The following is a 19,775-nucleotide window of genomic DNA, read 5'->3' as shown; positions in this document are numbered from 1 at the left end:
CAGACAAACTCGATCTTAGCTGTGACAATATTCTGCATCATCCTCGAATTATTGATCCACAAAACTTATGGCTGGCATGCCAAGCAATGTTCGGTTCTGTGGCAATATATACTTGTTTATTTGCTTATCCTTTCTCTGCTGAAACTGTGCTGGATGTTTGGAAAAAGAAGAAACAATTGTTTCCTGCCTGAAGCCACTAGAGGGGGGTTGATGGCAGCTCCCTGCACCTGAGCAGTGAAGGAACATCACTGAGGAAATCAACCTTCTGCAAAAATGATTTGATCAGTTGCTAAATTCAGATTTTTTGGTACACAAGACTAATAAACTGGGCTTTTTGACAGAATTTATCATACTTTAAATCACCGCTTCCTAATGTCCACAGATTCCATATAACTGGTGTAATAAACCTGTTTCACACGAAATAGTGTTCACCAAATAATACTGAATCTGGGGCAACGTGCCAGTTCTGACATTGCCATAATGCCCTAGCACTACTTTTAAATTCTTAATTGCCACTGGGTTTCCTGTGCCTAAATTTTTTCAGAATATTGTACCCAACTCTGTTTCTTCCTGATCGCTGCTGAACACTGCACTTGCACACTGCAGTAGCTGCAGTGCTTAAAATCAAGTGATAGATTTTAAAACTCTTACAGTTGCTTAGCTAGAAGTTTTCTTTAAATGACTGCAGAAACACTAGACATATAATCTCACAGTCCCAGACTCTGGTAAGAATAAGAAGAGGTGTGCAGTCTGTCTCTGCATGTCTCCTGTCTGCTCTAGGTAGGAGGTTTCTCTCTAATCCTCACTAACACCTTCCAGGCTAAGTAAACAAATATGGCAAGGAGTAGCATCTGTTATCAGTGGCCTTTTGAATTGCCTAAGCACACAAGGTGGTACAGAAAACATCTACACACATTTTATCAGACCAGGCATAATCAGCTTGAGTTAGTTAAAATCTGTTCTTGAATCCACATTTCACAGCTGTTCTTACTAACCTGCTCAGAGCAATGCCCTGATGTGACAGCATTGTGTCCCAACTAAACAACTGCACAGATTCACATGATCAAATGCAGATAGGACCTTCTGCCCAGAATTAACACATTCAGATTACAGGTGTGGGGCTGACACAGAGCACACAGCTAGGCCTTCTGCAAAAACCCACCCTCCGACAGTATTCTGAAATGAATTCTGGCTAATGATAGCTATAACAAATATATACTCACCTCCCCTTGGAGGTATTTAGGGCTTATATGGTGCATTACCTGACTTTCAGTCTCTTGTTTCTGGAATAGAGCCTGGAGACCCTGATGGGCTCCCTGACACTCTATATAGCACAGCATGACACCGAGGTACCTCAGGATGGGACCCAATACAACCAGACCCCATGGGGACAAACTCAGGTCTGTGTGTTCTGTCTGCAGCTACTCAGCAGCAGCAAAGGGAAAAAATTGAGGGCAGGAAACCATGGAAGACAGCCTATCTGTGTGCTCACGGGATTTACATCCTGCAACCTTCAGCAAGGAAGACAACTGCATCTCTCTGTGAAAAGAACTTAACAGGAGTTGCATGTTCACGTGTTCTTGGGAGAAGTGTATGACAAACAGGAGGTGACTGTCCTGCTCTACTCTGTGCTGGTGCATCCTCACCCTGAGTACAGTGTGCAGTTTTGGGTGCCACAATATAAGAAAGGTAAAAAGCTATTAGAGAGAGTCCAAAGGAGTGCTACAAAGATGGTGAAAGGCCTAGAGGGGAAGCCATAAGTGGCTGACGTTACTTGGCTTGTTCAGCCTGGAGAAGAGGAGACTGAGGGGAGACCTCATAGCAGTCTACAGCTCCCTCTTCTCTCTGATGACCAGTGACAGGACCAGAGGCAATGGCCTGAAGTTGTGTCAGGGGAGGTTTAGGTTGGATATTAGAAAAAGGTTCTTCAATCAGAGGGTGGTTGGGTTCTGGAACAGGCTCCCCAGGGAAGTGGTCACAGCACCAAGCCTGACAGAGTTCAAGAAGCATTTGGACAATGCTCTCAGGTATGTGGTGTGACTCTTGGGGCTGTCCTATGCAGGGCTAGGAGCTGGACTTCAATGATCCTTGTGGGTCCCTTCCAATTCAGGATATTCTAAGATTCTATGATATGCAAGCATACAATAGCTTACAATTTGAAAGAATGAAGTTATTAGAAATTTTGTTCTTTTTCTTGGGGAGCTGTCAATGCCACACCTTTCTCTTCCCCAAAGAGTGACTGAAATACTAAGCTATACCTTGATAATAGAAGATTATAGCCCCTCGTTCCCCCTTTATTGAAACTGCCACTGTACATGCAACAAATACAAGATTTTCAGTTCAACAGCTCTAGTCCCTGTGCTCTAAGAACAGGCTGATCCTTGACTTCATATCCATTGTACTTTGCGGACATTTATGGTGGTAAACAATCCTAATACAGAGAACAATATCTTAAAGATAGCATAGTTTCCTGTCTGATACATTTATTGCATTTAACTGCATTTAATGCGGTTTGAATTCGTACAGTTTCTCATGAGTTTGCTGTAAAAAGCAAGACTAAAAAAAAGCATGTATTACAACACTATAGAACATAACTCACTGTGAAAGTGAAATACAAGTTAAAGAAAATTCCATAAAGAAAACTTAATAAAGCCTTGCTCCAAGCCCAAGAAGCAACACTTTCTGTGAAATCTGACTCCAAGTATACTTACAGCCTAAGCTCCCAAACTGCTTGGAGGAACAGTTGCAATTGTTAAGAGGACTGACAGTGATGTGTCTGATAACATCTAATGGAAAACTTTGTAATGAGGGTGCATCCTCTGAAACAGTCCTTAAAAGTACAGTCAGCCCTGAACTTAAGCATGCTCATCACAGCTTCTAAATTGACGTCAACCCTTCTCAGAGCAAAATCACAACAGTGGGAAATTTGAAAACTTGGTTCATTTCATGAGGTTGTAACCTCCCTCAAGCTGAGTCTCCTGGCTTCAAGTTACATTGACAAAGATAAGAATTTTGTTAAGACTCCAAGTTTGCCACTCCTAATGCAGGGAGACAAAAAAAAGGCATAGGCAAAAGGAAGTTGAAGTTTAGCAAGTGTACTACAGTCTGAAGTTATAGGCAAGATGGAGGTAAACAGGGAATATGTCTTGGTTTTCACCCTTCAATAAGATCAACAACTACTGCAGTATCTACAATAGCAGAATTGGTTCTTAAAGACAGGTTGGTCTGTTTTTCCTTATAGACAGAAGGATTCACTGTGGATGCAGTAGTAAGAACAGTTGCTGTCAATGGTATGCATTTGCTTCATGCAAAACAGATATGCAAAGTGTATACACCTGAGTCAAGTGCATAATATTCTATATGGTTATTTTTACATGATTACCATATCTGGAAAACATTTAAAAGTATAACAGTCTCGGCTGTGCCACATTGTTCTTAATTTTCAACAGGCTATTACATGTTATTAAATAGGATTTTACCTTACTTGGCTGGAATCCATTGTAAATAATCCATAGAGGAAAACAAAGAGCCCAACCAGAGCAGCAGGAATAAGCATTCCAGTATACCATCCCAGCCAGGCAAAATATAGGCCAATTTTTTCACCAAAATATCGCCTACATGAAAAGGAAACATATACATTGTTTAAAGTGAAAACTTATGGTGACTTCTATCTATCTCTATTATCACAGTAGTAGAACAATTCTAACAAGGAACTACCATCACAAGTTCATGGCAAAATTGTCAGATTACCAAAAGGTGGGCTTCTTTTTTCAGGCTATAATAACATTCTAGTGACATCAATTGCAGACTTAGGAGGACATACAAGGATATAACTGAAGTGCCTCTGTAATTTGCATGTCCTTGCAATGGCTAAGTAGATGTATTAGTATCAACATTATTAGTTTAGTTAGCTTTTAATTAAGAGTGAGAGGAGAGAGTGGGGGAGAGAGAGAGAGAGAGAGAGAGAGAGAGAGATTGAGAATGTACACAGACACAAAAAGTTCTGGAAAGGAATAAAGTAAGTTGGTATGACCTAAGTATCCTATTATAAAAGGCATTTATGATAGATAATCATGTAATATGACACATTTCAAACTATTACTAGTGAGAACAATGGTCTGAAAACACAAGCTGAAGACTGAGCCTTAATTCTTCAAAACTTGAGTATCAGTTGCTAGAACAGATGAAGTAGCAGTGATTAGAAAGTCAATCAAGGATGATACAGCACAGAATTGTCCCATAGCACATGCTTAGCTCCATGGATGACTGGTTATGGCTGTCAGATCAGGAATAAAAACTGACAGTAGAGAAAATGAGTTATTGGTATTCAATGTCAGAGGAGGAAAGCATGAAACTCAAGTATCACCATTATTACACTTCAATTATATATATTTCTCTACTTTACATTTGGTAACCTATTACATTAATTCTAAGACATCTAAACAGGAGTTTATTTAAACCCACATGGAAAGGTTACAATTGAGTCGCATTTTGTCCACGTGGATAAGAGTCTGCACTCAGAGGTGCTCTCATGAGGGGCAAGTGTCTCTGATCAGCAGATCACATCCCAGATTTGTATTTTAAGTTTCACTGCTTATTTTAAGTTTTCACTGCTGGAGCAGTTGGAACTACATGTCTTTTATGCAGACTCATTTGAAATAAACAGCCCTACACAAAAGACCACCCAAAAGAAGCAATTTAGAGAATCCCAGTCTTATCTGATAAGAGCAAAATGTTATAGGAAAGCACCAGGAATTTAGGAGTACAGTTAGCACACTGTTGCCAGGCTGCTTGTATCACAGAAACTCTTCAAAGTACTAATACCTGATTAAATCAAGAGGTTGGTATTTGTACCACATTCCCCACCGTGCCCAACGTTCATACAAGAGGTGTCTGTGATTCTGTGCTCCATGTGTTTTGATGGGATGTCTGCTTTTGTGGCTTCCCTGAAAAAACCACAAAGAAATATAAGTACATTACTAGGCACTATGGAAAAATATGTATGTTTCTTAGGTATTTTTGAATATAATTTTAATAGAAATATTCCTTAATACATAAGTCTCTTATTCTGGACACTTCTGGGATATGTCACCTGGAGCTAATACAAGCCTGACAGAAGAGATAGGGTTACACATGCTTCTGAAATGGCCAGTTTCTCTAATAATTAATGACAGAAACATATTAATACAAGACTATAAAGAAGTACTCAACTGTTTATATGACTTCAAGTACATTGCCTCTATTTCACTAATATATGTCTATTTGTATGCTTTCACCTATTTCAATTTTTCAAAAATTTTCAAGAGATGTTTGTGGTGTCTTTTTTTTGTCTCTTCTACAAAATTTTAGAAATTTCTGGTACATCAGCTCAGTTCTCTTCTCCTAGACATTTTCTATGACTTTAATTCACTACCATTTGAAAGTACATAAAAAATTTAGTCTTTGTGTGGTACACATTTTCTAATACGATGAAAACAAGAGGACTGGCAACATTTTGAAGCTACATAGGACTCTTGAGGCATTAAAAGCAGAACACAGAGTCAGTCTGACCCAAAAGGAGTCCTTCCCAGGCCATGTCTGACATTTACAGACCACGTGACAGACATAATAGCCTCATGCTTGGCAGTCAAAAGGTAACACACAGATTTGCTAGAACAATGCTGAGCAGAATCTCTTGTGTCCATAATTATGCTCCAATGCTGAAGCAGGATATTCCCCTTAGTTGAACTTTTTCCCCCCAAAAACCCCCACCACTTGGCTACGGTAAAGAAAATATTTGATGAATTAACTGGAAGTGAGTCAAGTCATTTGTTGTGAGGAAGCTCCCCAGAGCAGTAGTTTAGAGTTAGTGATCAAACAGAGTCTTGACCCTGGTAGATCCATCTAATTTAGCCATTTAGAATTTTATCATTTATTTGAAATCTTGAGTATTCCCCACGATTCAAAGAACGCCATTTACTTGTTGCAATCTGCTGATCCTCTGGCTTAAGAATGAGTTAAAAACAAAGCTAAACACAGCAAAGAGTCCAAGTCTACTCCTTTCTCCCTACAGTCAGCAAAACAGCATACCAAAGATGTCAACTCTGAGTGTGACCTTTGCAACATCTAGGAACAGAGCATTAACTTATTCTCACAGTCAGCTGGTTGAATGACTGCAATGCATACAGCATTACCCAGTGTTGCATGTTTTAAAATATTTTTTTCCCTGCTTCTTTCTGCCCTGTTTATCCATAAAAGAGTTCGAGTCTCAGCATTCCCACTGGGATTGAATTTCCACTCTTATTTGCTCATGTAGCAAAGAAAAAAATTTAAAAAAAAATAAATTGAATGTTTAACCACTAGTCCCTAGTATCAAGTCAGGCAGCAATTAAGATAAAAGTAGCTTAAAAATATGACTTCATTAACCTTCACTGAAATGTAGAAACAGTAGCTTATGTTAAAAAAGAGGAACATATAAAATGGATATGACAGCATAGCTTTGATGCCAGAGAAAGCTTCACAGGCTTTTCTGGTAGTACAGCCAGCTTTTCCCTGAAGTCAGTAGCACACAGCTGAAGCGTTAACAATGATGTTAAATTATTTATCTAAAATACTCCTCCTCTATATTCCCAGTATTTAATTATTAATAGCATATTAAAAAAATTACTCTCAGCCATTTGCAACACCCAGTCCTTCGAAACACGAGACCAAGTCACGATATTGAGCCCAAACAACCACAGAGTTCAGAGCTGAAATTACCACACCCCTGAGAGCATTTCAAATGACTGAAGATGTGTGGCTTTCTTTTCAATACCAAAAGATTGTCTGAAAACCCTCTTAAGTCATACACAAGTGTGGGTTTTTTTTTACTTCATAGGTTTACAGTCTTCAGTAGACTCTAACCTACTGAAAAAGATATTGTCAAGTAGAAATTATCCAGAACTGTTCAGGAAAGACTAAACGGGAAATAATTAAGTGGTCTCCCTAACTGTGATCAAATGCCCAAGCTATTAGAAAAACAAAACATTTTGTAGGTAGTAAGCAAAAACAATTTAATATAAATGACTGGAAAAATTTGGAACAACTGATACTCTCACTAAGAACTCCACAGGCATTGTCCAGTTCATAAAAATCAGATAGAAATTATAATATCCCAGTTCAGCAAAAAAATGCTCCAGGATGTTATTATATAATACACAATGTAAGGAAAAATTTAAAAGTCAATATTAAAGTAAGAGCTACAAATAAAAAAAGCATCAACAGATTACATAGTGAAATTAAAAATTTGTAGGACAAAATCAAAGTAGGATCCCAAACTATTAGGGCAAGCTTTAGTCTAAATGTAGAAATAAAAATCAAATTAACTAGCTTACCTCATGTGGTGGAAATGCTGCTTCATATGTTCCGTTATTTAGTAACCTATTAATACCTTAAAAAAAGACAAAGCATTAGTTCTGATATCAATATTTTATACACATTTTTCAAGTAGTGTGAGTTTTCAAGTCATATTGAGAACACAAATTAATATTAGATGATCAGGATGCTGCTAAAGATGACAATAATCAATAATCCCACCAACTATTGGAGCAGGTCTTGTGGATCCTTTCAGATTTCTGGCTCTGTCAAACTACAGCAACTTGCTGAGGGCCAAAGCCTGCAACTTTTCTCTCAGAATTGGGTGCTTGTGTCAGATCGAGTGTGAGAAGATAGTTACATTCCTGTTGTACTCAGCAGAGCACATGATACAGATTTGATGGGTAACCAGATGATCTGACACACACAGAGAGTGGTATGGACACACAACCCCTGAAGCAGTGAAACCCCAGCAGGGTTAAAAAAGCTAACCGGGTATTTTTAAATTTAAGTCAGTTGAACTTCATATCAGAGCAGTGTTCTGCACCACACTGACTGCTGCATTTTGGTTCAGTTGCTAGTGTCTTTCTAAATCCAGATTTGTTATACTATCACAGCACATTTTAAATAATAAAAAATAAATAACCAGTTACAATAAAAAGATTCAGTTGCCTGTAAGAGCAGACCTGTAGTCAAGTTTCCCCAATAAATAAGTACATGTGATGGAATTCAGATTTGACTGATCAAATACACAAATCATGCTAAATTAATCTCATAATGAAATTTGCCATCATCAACTGCAAAGGTGTAAGATTTGAATCCTTGTTATCTGTTTTTCTTACTACTGCATTTCTTCAGAAACTCAAGGAACAACCTTCTGTAATTTGTTTAATTTTCATAAGTGTAAGGTTTTAATATGTCACTACATATTTAATTCTTAATTTAATTCCTGCAGAAAAAACAGGAAATCATGCATACATCCCTCCCTTGGTCATTTCAAATGAAAATTAATAGGCAGATCTTCTAAAAACTAATACTATATTAGGAGTGTTGATATAAACCTAATTTAGTCTTCAGAACAACTGCCTCTGAGCTGCACTGAGACCTCAAATAAGTCAAGTGTAGCTCACATCGATTCTGCTGGACTGGAACTGCTGGATAGCAGCAGAAATATTAGGATCAGTCCTTGAAAACCCTGTCAGTTTTCTGAGGTATATGTTACCTTTATTGTGGCTCTCGATCAGTAAAATTATAATAACCTCTCCACTTTATTTTAAAGAACGAGTAATTAGGTGAAAAATATTGTCAATTTTCACTGAGTTATTTAGGAAGATAATGATGGGACACTGCTTCAACTCTGATCCCGAGTGAAAGAAAAGATTTCAAGGAAAGAAAAAATTAAATTATTTTACTCAAATGGTATTTTTTCAGGCGAGTAAAGATATAAAATTTTATAGCTTCAAGTTAGGAAAAATAATACAGCATTCTCACCCATTTTGGATTTTCCATCTTCATACTTAGTTCTCTGTAGCACGTGATGCACGATTCTACTTCTTGTGGAATTGCTGAAGAAGCTATCTTTGTTGTTTATCGTAAAACTATTAAAATAATTAATGTTTTTTAATATTCAAAACAATGCACATGTGTTGAAACATAGCTGCTCAAGTGTTTCCTTCTTACAGTGATTTGGATCTTTACTTTCCTTGGTTACTGAATAAGACATAAGATCTTACATCCCTAGAGCAGGTCCAATAAAGTTATCCTCATCACAGAGAATTTTTGGGAAAACAGAACAACTAAAAGTAAATTCTAAAATATCCTACTATCTAGATAATTTCTGTTCTGGATAAAGTTAATTAAAGATCTTCAGTAGCAGTAGTGGTCTTAAATTCAAATTACTTATGAGGTGACAGATGTCTATGGCATGGAACCACCAAAACTACTAATGAAAAAAAAAAAAAAAAAATCCACGCACTGGAAAATTGAGTAGCATCTCCAGAACCATTTGCCCTTAGAGTATCCTAGGATGGAGCCAAATAAAGCATCCTTGCACAGATGGCTCCATTCTGGATGCCAGAAATCCGACATGCAGGAGCTTTCGCCTGCTCAGCTGTGCCAAAAGTGATACTATTAACAGTTGATTACATCAGCTGAGCTGGTTGAGAAAAAAAACACTAAAACCAGGGGCTTGACCCATTGCAATATAGGCAATTACTGGGGAAAAAAAAAAAAGAGAGACTATCATGCAATTACTCTGTCTTTCAGGGGTAAAGTCAGTCCACTAGAATATAACTTCTTTACTGAAGAAATCTTGTTTAGACTAATTCATATTTCTACTTTAAATTAAATTTTCTCTCCTAAAACAATTGTCACACAATAAGGACAGTCGGAAAAAAACTAAGGAACACTCAGAATTTTAAATTCTAATTTTTTGGGTACTGAAAAGATTTACAGCACAGTTTAACTACATCACTGTCAACATGTTGATTTGACCACACATAGTTGATATTTGGTGTACATATATTTGTACTTTCAGAGGCAAGAGACCTTTTTAAATGCGGATCTGATAAGACAGAAAAAAAAAACCATCCCTGGTTTTAGCTTAAAAAAAAAATCATGCCTGGTTTTAGCTTAAAAAAAAATCATCCTTGGTTTTAGCTTAAAAAAAAATTCATCCCTAGTTTTAGCTTAAAAAAAAATAATCATCCTTGGTTTTAGCTTGCCTCCAGGTGTTCCCAATATCAATAGCTGTATCAGGTTTTGCCTGAGTTAAATATGTAATTAAGCAAAGCCAACTTGAGCAAGTATTTGCATTTTGTAATGCAATGGAAAGAAAAACTGAAAAACTTCTAAACCAAAGAGGCAGCGATAATTTTTCAGTCAAATTTCTGCCTGTGCTACCGAGTGACTATCCAGTAACAGGTAAGACAGAGCAGACTTTTGGCTTTAAGAGAAAACACATAAAACCACCAAATACAGTACTTAGGTATTAGCCAGTGACCATCTGTTAGCAGCTACCTCTCTGGCAGAAATGAGAAAACAGAAAATCCTTCAGGTCTCTGGTGCTGCCTTTCCAGCTCCAGCACTTACTGGTGGATGCGTGCACGGCTGAAGGGTGCTGTGTAGCAATCTGTCTCCTCCAGATCAGGCAGGGCCTCCTTATCGAGCTTCATTGGGTTTCTGGGCAACCAACTTTTCAGCTCCCTCATATTCCTCTGCAAACTGAGACAGCGAGAAATCAGATTTGCACACTCTCACCTCCTCGGTATTTCTATCTCCGGCATCGTATATTTAGTGACATCGTACCAGAAATGAAATGAAATCAGGAAATTTCCACATTAGGCAACTAAAAGAGAATAAGGAGTTAGAAAGCAAAATGAAAAATATTTATTTGCAATCCATCTTGCACACTTTACTTGAGCACAACTCGTCCTAAAATTAGTGGGATATGGTTTGAGATGGGACTGCAGTACCGAAAAAATTGGAAAAAATAATTTTCCAAAGTAGTTCACCTGGCAGAACAGTGGATGCTTATGCTTTACTCAAGAACATATCTAATTACTTTCTCAAGTAGAACTCCTCCCCCCTCTCTTGCGTGGCAAGACTCACAGTAAAATTCATAAATGTAAAAGTAAATATGAGAGTGCTAAGGATCAGATTATGGTTTTCTGACTGCAGAAGGCTTTTCCCTGCAAAATTTTCCTAAAAATCTAAGAATTGCCTTATGAAACAGTATACCTAATTGTCAAATCATGTTACAGTGAAATGGTTGCGCAGTATTTAGGAAAAAAACCCAACAAAACCTAGATATGGCTTCCTCCAGATTCCTAAAAATTAACACTACAAAAGACAAACAGAACATCAAGGTTGTATCCTCAATTAGATTATATACTGGCAACATATATGTTTAGGGTTTTTTTCTACTCGCAACTTGCCTAAATAGTGTCTCAGGACATTGTTTATTCAGGGTAAATACAGTGACGTGTACTAAATTTTCAAGTAAACGCTCGAAGTTACTTATCACTTCAATTTTGCACTCCTTGCTGACCTAACTTTTTTCACACTCAACTGCACTGCAATATGGATATTTAAGGAGTAGATCTCATACTAAACAAGTGCTATATTTTGACACTATAAGCACATCAGAGATTCCGAAAAAGTCTAAATTTGAGAAAAACATTCCCTAAACAGTATTTTTCTCAGTAGGATTTGGGCTCTACTCAGCGAACATGTATGCGTGATAGATAAAGCACATGTATCTCATATCCACAAAAAGTGTAACACTTAGTAACAATTTTTTTTTCCTCTGAGGTGAATACTTCATTGCCTGTGCTAAGCAGAAGCACAGCTACCCATTTCATAATGTCCATAATAAAAAGTTATATTTCATGATGTTCATAATATTCCATAACATTCATGAACATTATTTCATACTGTTCATAATAAAGAGTAATAAGTGATGATACAGTAAATTGCTCTCAGGTAGTAAAGTGGCCCAGGTGAAGATGTACCTCTTATTATCAACATCAGCAAAAATGTTCTGCCCCTATTTGACACAGTGTCAGACAGAAATCTCAGCCAAATGTGGGAGCAGGATTTTACAGTTACATTTAAAATTCTCAACATTTTCTTCTCACTATATATTGCAAGGTATTGATTCACACTCTGTATGTGACTGTACCTTGAGAGCCACCACTTGTGTTTGACTCCAACCATTATGAGCCAAAGAACACAATATGTTCATGAAGTTGAAACACAGAATACAGTTCCCAGGCAGGTGCATCCCATAACTGTCTCCTTAATAATACCTTAGTGCATGAGTTGATTATCTTTATTAGTTCCAGTGCAAGTTCTCTCAGCACACAGTGTCTATAATTATAGTTTCCCTTTATTTTCTCCATCTCTTTTTTTTTCTGTCATACACATGCGGATTTTTTTAGTCAAAATCCAGAGTTTTCTTTAATGAGAAAAATATGCAGATCCATCAGGAAAAAGAGAAAAACAGTGCATCTGATTTCAGACTCCTTTATCATGAAATTATTTTAAAATTGGTTATGTGAAAAGTATTGATCATTTCTTCCATACAAAAATCTAAAAAAAAAAGTAGTAGATGAAAAAATAAAGAAATTAACTCGTTTAAAATTCACGTCAGCTCTTTTTAACATGAAAGACAGCATTGGAATAAATTAATACTTATGTCCCCACTACATTTGCAGTTTCTCTTCTGAGACAAAAAGGTTTTTTATCTAAGATGTTATTGCCTTTTCATTACATCACTTACGGTTGATCATTTCAAAATTTAGTGACTTCACATAGCATAGCAACTGAAAAGAATATCACCCCCATGTATAAAAATAATCCAACAAGACACTTCTCCTGACTTATGTTATTTTACTGTTGAAGAACTGAATTTTCCTGGTACCTTCACTTAAAGACAAATTTTTACCTAAATCATAGGACTAAGTATTAGCATTTCTACTCAGAGTGGCTTTCTAGGTCCAAAGCAGCAGTTTAGACAGATTCCTGATTTAATCTATTCAATGTCATCTCTTTAGTGAGAGTAAAAGCAGACAGCTGGTCTGGGGAAGTCAGGAGTTCAGGCAATGAGATCAGAAGTGTCCCAGTAGAAGCACAAGAGATGAGCTGCTGCTTCAGGTGTGCTCTTACTGCAACCACTCCAGTTGGTGCTCCTGTGGAACACTGTGCACCTCGGACCAAGGTATTCTGAAACACCTGTGCATTTCATTCTTAGCTATAAAATTTAATATTTTATGAAGGTGCTTACAATGTCAGTTTTGCCCAAATTCCAACCTTGGTGGTACTGTTCTGATTTATTTGGTTGGTTAATCTTTTTTTACAGAATTAGCCCATCCAAAAATCCTTGCAGGTTACATTTATTCTACATACTGCAATACAAAGGAACACTGTATAGGTGAGTTTAGCATTATCTGATCAAACTCATGGAATGAGATACCAGAATTAAGCAGCTCCACCGGTCTTGTTAGGTAGTTTTGACAGAAATCACCACCCAGTAGTTTGCTCAGTGTTTGTGCTTCTCAAGACTGGCCAGAAATGTCACCCATGTGCCACCAAGTTACATGGGCACGGTGCTTTTCCATGTTTTGTAATGGGAAGCATGTAATGGTTGACATATTCAACACATGGACACAATTATCATCCAAAAAAAGGAAAAAAAAAAGATACTATGTTTGTTCCATGGAATGACATCAGCAATTTCACTTCAGTGTGCAGACTGAAATCCGTAAGATTTCACAAGTCCTTCTGCAAAGCAAACTTGCTGCAGGTCAGCTGCTAAACAAAGTAATTTTCAGTTCTCTGTCCTTAGAAGTATTAAGTGATTTCAGCATTTCAGTGGGCAGAGGGAATCTGCACACTAAGACAACTATCTTTTCATTTTCTTTTCCCTGATGCCATTCTTTACCAGCATGAAATCAGCATGTCCAATACAGGAGATTCAAGACTGATTTATTAGATTATTTAGTCTTAAATCTGAGACTTCAGACAATTTTTGATACGCACACTATTTACTGGCATATTCCTTTCCTTTGAGAAGATTTTTTGAAGGCTTTTCAAATACTGCTCTCAATAAATACAAGAGAACTATTTCTATAGTGTGATCCTATGAACAGAAATCACATTTCATAGGATTAAGTACAATGTTAAGGACTTTTCTAAAAGTATACAAATAAAGAAATAGAGATACCACATAGATACCACATAAAAGAAAGTGTACCAGTAAGCACTACATTTATCTTCTGTCCTTTCATTTCTGCACCTAAAAATCTTCTGCAGACTTTTTAAAGAACATCTGTCATATAACCATGTCAATAAAGCCAGAGAAGTGTACAGGTCACAGCAAGGTCTAATATGCTAGTGCTACTTCATATTCCTAAATTAGAAAAACTCTATAGCCTTCAAATTTTATCTTTGATATACAAGGATTTTAGTAAAGTAATTCACTGTAGCTCTTATAAACTCTATTTAATAACTTAGAAATATTAACAAGAGATTTAATAAATTACAGACAAGCAGTTTGAGTTTGAAAAGTTGTAAGATGCAAGGAAACAATGACAGCTGTAGAAGTTAAAATGATGAAATGTGTATGTCAGCAATTTTAGAGTTAGCTTTCATTCTCAGATATAGCTTTCTTCTTTTTTTTTTGTTTTCACATTATTCCTTTGTGCACTGAATTACACAAAGAGTCAGAAAAAATATTCAGAAAAATGTTCATCCCCAAATTCTCACAAAGGACATCACAGGTAAAAGCATTTGCCTCAAATGAAAACTCAATCTGGCATGAAAATTGCTTATCACTTGATTCACAAGTACTGTGCAACTTCAGTTGCACGTTTCAGATACCTGAATAGGGAAAATATCCTTCTAAATAAGGAAAATAAATTTATTTAATATGCAGGACTCACCAGATGGATTACAGATGGAATGAGACAATTTTGAGGTAAAGCTTGTTGATTTTGCCCTTGCATTAAAAGCACATCACTTACATTTTTCACAATGCACGCTGAAATGGAGCAAGCATGCGAATGACTGGGAAGAGGAAAAAACGCAGTTGTAAATTTATGTTGTAGGTTGTTTTATTTCAAAGTATTTTATCTGCTTTTGTGTTTGAGTTTTCTCCCTTTACCATTCAACAGTGCTTTGTCTGTTTTTGTCAGCAGATCATCTTGCAAACTGTTATCATGAGAGTACTTAAATTGTTCCAGAGAAATAATGAGAGCTCTTCATCATCTAAAGCAACGACAGAGAACCTAAATCTGATGTTACGTCATCTCAAGACCCATCTCCAGAAAACCCATGACAGGGAACTCTCTCAGGAGATTTCCCTCATGTAAAATATTTCCATGTATCTTTTCCATTGGTGATTATGATTTGCAAGACATCACTGTGTGACCAGAGCAATGGGGAGTGATTACAGCTCACAGTGTCCCCTGTCCTCACTCCTAGGCACCTCCAAGCTCCTTTCACCCATCCCTACAGCCTCTTGTACCCTTCTCCTGGCTGACAGAAGCACCACCAACACCAGAGCTACAGGTGAGTTTTGCAAGTTATTCTGTCAGCCATCAAATAAAAGTTCAAAGCAGCCTTTGGTGTGTGGTATTGATCTGTTCCTGATCATCAGGACACACAGGAGAGAAAATATGTTTGCATGTCTAAGGAAACAGCTGACTGCCAGAATCTGAGACATACACTCAAAAGTATGCCTCATGCTAAAAAGGAAGGCCTTGGATTCAGCAGAGATAATGGCAGAGATAGCTCCAGTGTTAAATCTTAAAGGTCAGGATAAGGCCTGCTTTTTTCCCTCTGGCATTAACATGTTTTCATTTTTAAATGATAGCTGGCAAAACTTCAAAGTACTGCACCTTGTTACAGATGAATATTTTAACACTTTAAGCTGGTATATTTTGAGTTTCCAGGAAAATAATCCAATTTGCCAAGTTTCATGGATAAATTTACAACTGCGAATGGATTTTCTTTACCAGGGTGACTATCTGACAAAATTAGAAGCTACACATCACCCACCAACCTGCCCATGGTTTTGCTCCTCCAGTCAGTGTAATAACATTTTTTCCTGAAAGAACAGCAAAAATCAGCTGAGATTAATCAAGTAGGATACAGTTGAAAATGACATATACATTAAAGAAGAATGTTGGACATTCTAAAACATGCATTTTCATAGACAGAAAGGTGAAATCACTTTAAAAATGCAACTGTAATTAAGTCATTAACATGACATAGTTTCACTTTTTTTTTTTAAGTTTTACATTCGTTCCTGAGTCAAAATTACATTTTAGATTTGTAGCTAATAACAATAACAATAGATAATAAATAACTCATTTAACAGTTCTTTTCTCTCAACCTTTCACTGCCTATAGACACTTAGAGAAACAGGACCAGGAATTCCCAGTCAAGCCTTCTGAGAACACTTATTCTGAAACCAAATAGAGACGTATTTGCTGCACTGTAATATTTTGCACACCTAGTTTCAGGTTTTCAGGCTTTTTTCTGGTCTCCTCCTATCATTTCATGTCACATTTCAACCACACAAAGGCCTCGATCTTGCAGATTCCTCAGGATTTAACAAGATCTGCAACTGCCCATGTGGGCAGTATTTGAGATTGAATAAAGTACATTACTTACCTTGAAGAAACACTGAAATTAATACATTAAAAAGAGTGATGGAAAATATGTGGCCACTGCAAAATTGTTTATCCACCAATCTGCAGGCTGCTGGCAGCCTGACACTTAGTACCACTAGGCAGAATTGCAAACGAAGCAATGATTAAAGGATTTTCAGACATTTTTTAACAAAACCCTTCTTAATTCCCTTTACCCTTAGCTGTTTCGCACAGATGGAGTCCAGCTAAGTTACAGATACAAATAATTTATTCATTACACATAATTATAATGTTTCATGATTTATTTGTAGACACAAATAAAATTAAACTTCTGCCTGAGTTCTGGAAATACATAATAGTTTCGTTTCTACTGACAGACCATATACTTAACAAAAATATCTATAAATTTTTTAAAAAGTTATAATTCAGTTATTACCTCACCTTGGAGTTTACAGAAATCCTGTTTGAAACCATATACATACATTTTGAAATAAAGCAGCATTGCAAAAGTCAGCTTTACATACAAGAGAACAGTGATTACCACTGACTGTCTTTTGAAATGTTAGAAAAATTTCCTTTTGCAATTGAAACACTGAGATACCATCTATATTATATATATCTGATGGATCCTATAAATCTGCCCACACATTTTAGTATACTGCCATGCTAAAAGAGTTCTGGGATGCTGGGTAGTCCCTTGGGCCAGAATAAAAGTATTTTTACTTTCCAGTAATAGAGAGAAATAACCCATGTAATAATAATTCTGTCGATTTTGTTTACATTCCTGGATTGAGCAAAATGAACCTAAAAAGTATGAATTTAATTCTTTATGTGTTATTGATATATGATACTGATACATGGTGTATTTTAGTGACCATAACCAAAAGCCAAAATTTTGCATGACTGTGCAAGAGAACAAGGGTGCACAGCATTAAAGTATTGCAGAGAAGGTTACCTTTCTTTTCAACTATACACTAAAACTGGACAGTCAGAAACCACTGATAAAACAAATAAAGGCTAAGAGAAATAATCTGTTTTTTACACTCACAGGATATTTCAAGTAGGAAGGGACTCACACAGATCATAAGTCCAACTCCCTTCTCCTCTCAGGCCTACTTAAATCTATCTAAGGGTGACCTGAAACTTTTTGGGAGGAAGCTACTCTAGTTCACTGTAATTGTGTGAGAGAATTGTATGATTTGAGGTTCCTCTGCCCACCTCAGAAAAACAATATAGGTCATCCAGTTAGGAAAGGTTTGCTTTAAACAAGCAAGCTCAAGACTTAAAAAACAGTGGTTTTGACAGAACACATAACGAAATTACAAAATGTGTGTTCACATCATGTTGTTACGGGAGTCTAGATTGTTATTTTTGCATCCATGAAAAGCCATTGGGAGCAAATATAAAGATGAAGACATGAATGACATGAACTCTCCCTCCTCAGCAAGCCTCTAAACCACAAACTCTAAGCCTCTAAACCACAAACTTTACAGAAGTGAAGAGAGAAGGCATCATGGAACACTGCTCATCTCCTGTAGGGGACACTTCAGACAGGCTGCTGGCCTGTTTTAGATTGCAATTTCATTTAAATTCCTATTAAAATCTTTTTAAAGAGAAAAGCAGTGTTGACCAATTTACTTTTTCTCACAGTTCTATTACAGAGGTAGAGGTGGAAAAGTTTCTTACCAAAAAAATTTATTTCATACTACAGCAAAACTCCCAACATGGTGAAAATAAAAAGTTCAGCTTTTGGTGTACTGAACTGAATGGCATAAAAAGAAGCTAAAGCTCAGGAAAAAGAAACATGGATCAGACACTTCAGGGAAATAATAAAGAGAATATATTTACATGTCAGTTAATAATATAACAAACAAATATAGCCTAGAATGCCCTGCAAATAAAGTAGCATTGCAAAAGTCAGCCTTTTCTTCTTCTGAAGAGTACTATTGATCTGTGAAGTAACTAAAATTATGAAGAAATCAAACCATTGATAAAACTCAATTTTGTGATTTCATGTATCGAAAGTAAGAAGAAATTATTTTTTTAATTGGAGTTTAGATTATTTATGTGTGCGTACACACATACGTAAAGACTTCTATATTTAAAATATTGACAAGTATTACTCAAATTAGAGAAGCTCAAACAGCACTATAATGATATTCTTAACCATATGGAAGATGACTGTTACAGAAAACATTTTTGTTATGGAAAAGCCTTTGAAGGCTTAATGGGATGATGTGGAAACTCATTACAGAAGTGGGTATGTGAAGCAGGTTTTGAGCAAAGGATGCTTCACAATGACTGTTTCTGGCTTGGGACCAATGCAAGAGAGCCACACTGCCACAGCATGAAACACTGAGCAGTTGGCAGTTTGAGTGAGAAAGGAGTGCTGTAAGGGTATTTTCCATGAGTCACACAATTTTGGAATCTAGTTACCGCTTTAACTCCTTAGGAGGTTCACAGCACACTATGTGCTCTTCTGTCTAAGAGCATTATTAATCAATTTGAAAAGGCACATTTTCTCCTTTAAAAATTTCTGTATTATTGCAGGAGATTTTAACCTGGTCCCACAAACCAATAACAAATATTTATTGCAAAAACATATGACAGAATTTGTTTAGCACATAGACAAGGAACTCAGTTCAGTTCATTATTCTGCCTAAGGAAAGCTGCTGGACCTCATTTTACTCAAATTGTGACATTATGTGTTATACTGGAGACATGGAAGCTTTTTGTGTCATTTTGCTTGCCTTTGGGGAAGGCTTCAGAAAAACCCTAAAATCATGGAGAATTACTTGAGCTCAGAGGGAGAATATCTGAAACTCTGCCAAGGACATCCAAAACAACGTGTGAACTACTAACAGTGTTTTCCAAAGACATATGCTCAATTTGACTTAGAAGGTAAGTTTGAAAACAAGCACCCCAGAGTACTGTGCAAAAACATGGCAAGAGCAGGACTATTTGTTCCTCCTCTCTTCTCTTCCTAATCATATCACTAAATCAAATATGAGTGTGGCTGGCTACAGAGCTGTAAAGACTGCATTTTAGCCTTAGGTAAATAATGAACTTTTAATATTAAGCAGTAAATTATAGGTTTCTTAAAATAGTTTCCACAATACCTGAACGGCATCCTGATGTTCATTCTTTCTGCGTATTTGCACAACGTCTCCCATGGACAGTGAACTTTAACAAACATGATATCACTGTTTGTAACAGCTGGCTGTAAAGAGAAGTAACAAACAAATGCACATTAATAATTTAAACCTTTATGGCAACTACCTTCCTAGA

At 36.7% G+C, this 19,775-nt stretch overlaps 1 protein-coding gene across 6 annotated transcripts in view; it reads right to left on the bottom strand.

The window, feature by feature from the left end:
- Nucleotides 1-19,775, bottom strand: part of ANO3 (anoctamin 3) — a 133,890-nt gene that overhangs the window by 38,223 nt on the left and 75,892 nt on the right. For all 6 annotated transcript variants that reach the window (XM_032690447.1, XM_032690442.1, XM_032690445.1 and 3 more), the window contains exons 6-12: nt 19,607-19,707; nt 15,896-15,940; nt 10,423-10,554; nt 8,824-8,930; nt 7,353-7,408; nt 4,825-4,946; nt 3,480-3,614 (exon numbers count right to left, since the gene is read on the bottom strand). In XM_032690447.1, coding sequence (XP_032546338.1) covers nt 3,480-3,614; nt 4,825-4,946; nt 7,353-7,408; nt 8,824-8,930; nt 10,423-10,554; nt 15,896-15,940; nt 19,607-19,707 — 698 coding nt within the window. The remainder of the gene's footprint in view (nt 1-3,479; nt 3,615-4,824; nt 4,947-7,352; nt 7,409-8,823; nt 8,931-10,422; nt 10,555-15,895; nt 15,941-19,606; nt 19,708-19,775) is intronic.

Source organism: Chiroxiphia lanceolata, chromosome 6 (assembly GCF_009829145.1).
Source record: "Chiroxiphia lanceolata isolate bChiLan1 chromosome 6, bChiLan1.pri, whole genome shotgun sequence".
NCBI classification, from domain to species: Eukaryota; Metazoa; Chordata; class Aves; order Passeriformes; family Pipridae; genus Chiroxiphia; species Chiroxiphia lanceolata.
Note: the sequence above shows the minus strand (reverse complement) of the source record. Positions and strands in the feature narration are given on the sequence as shown.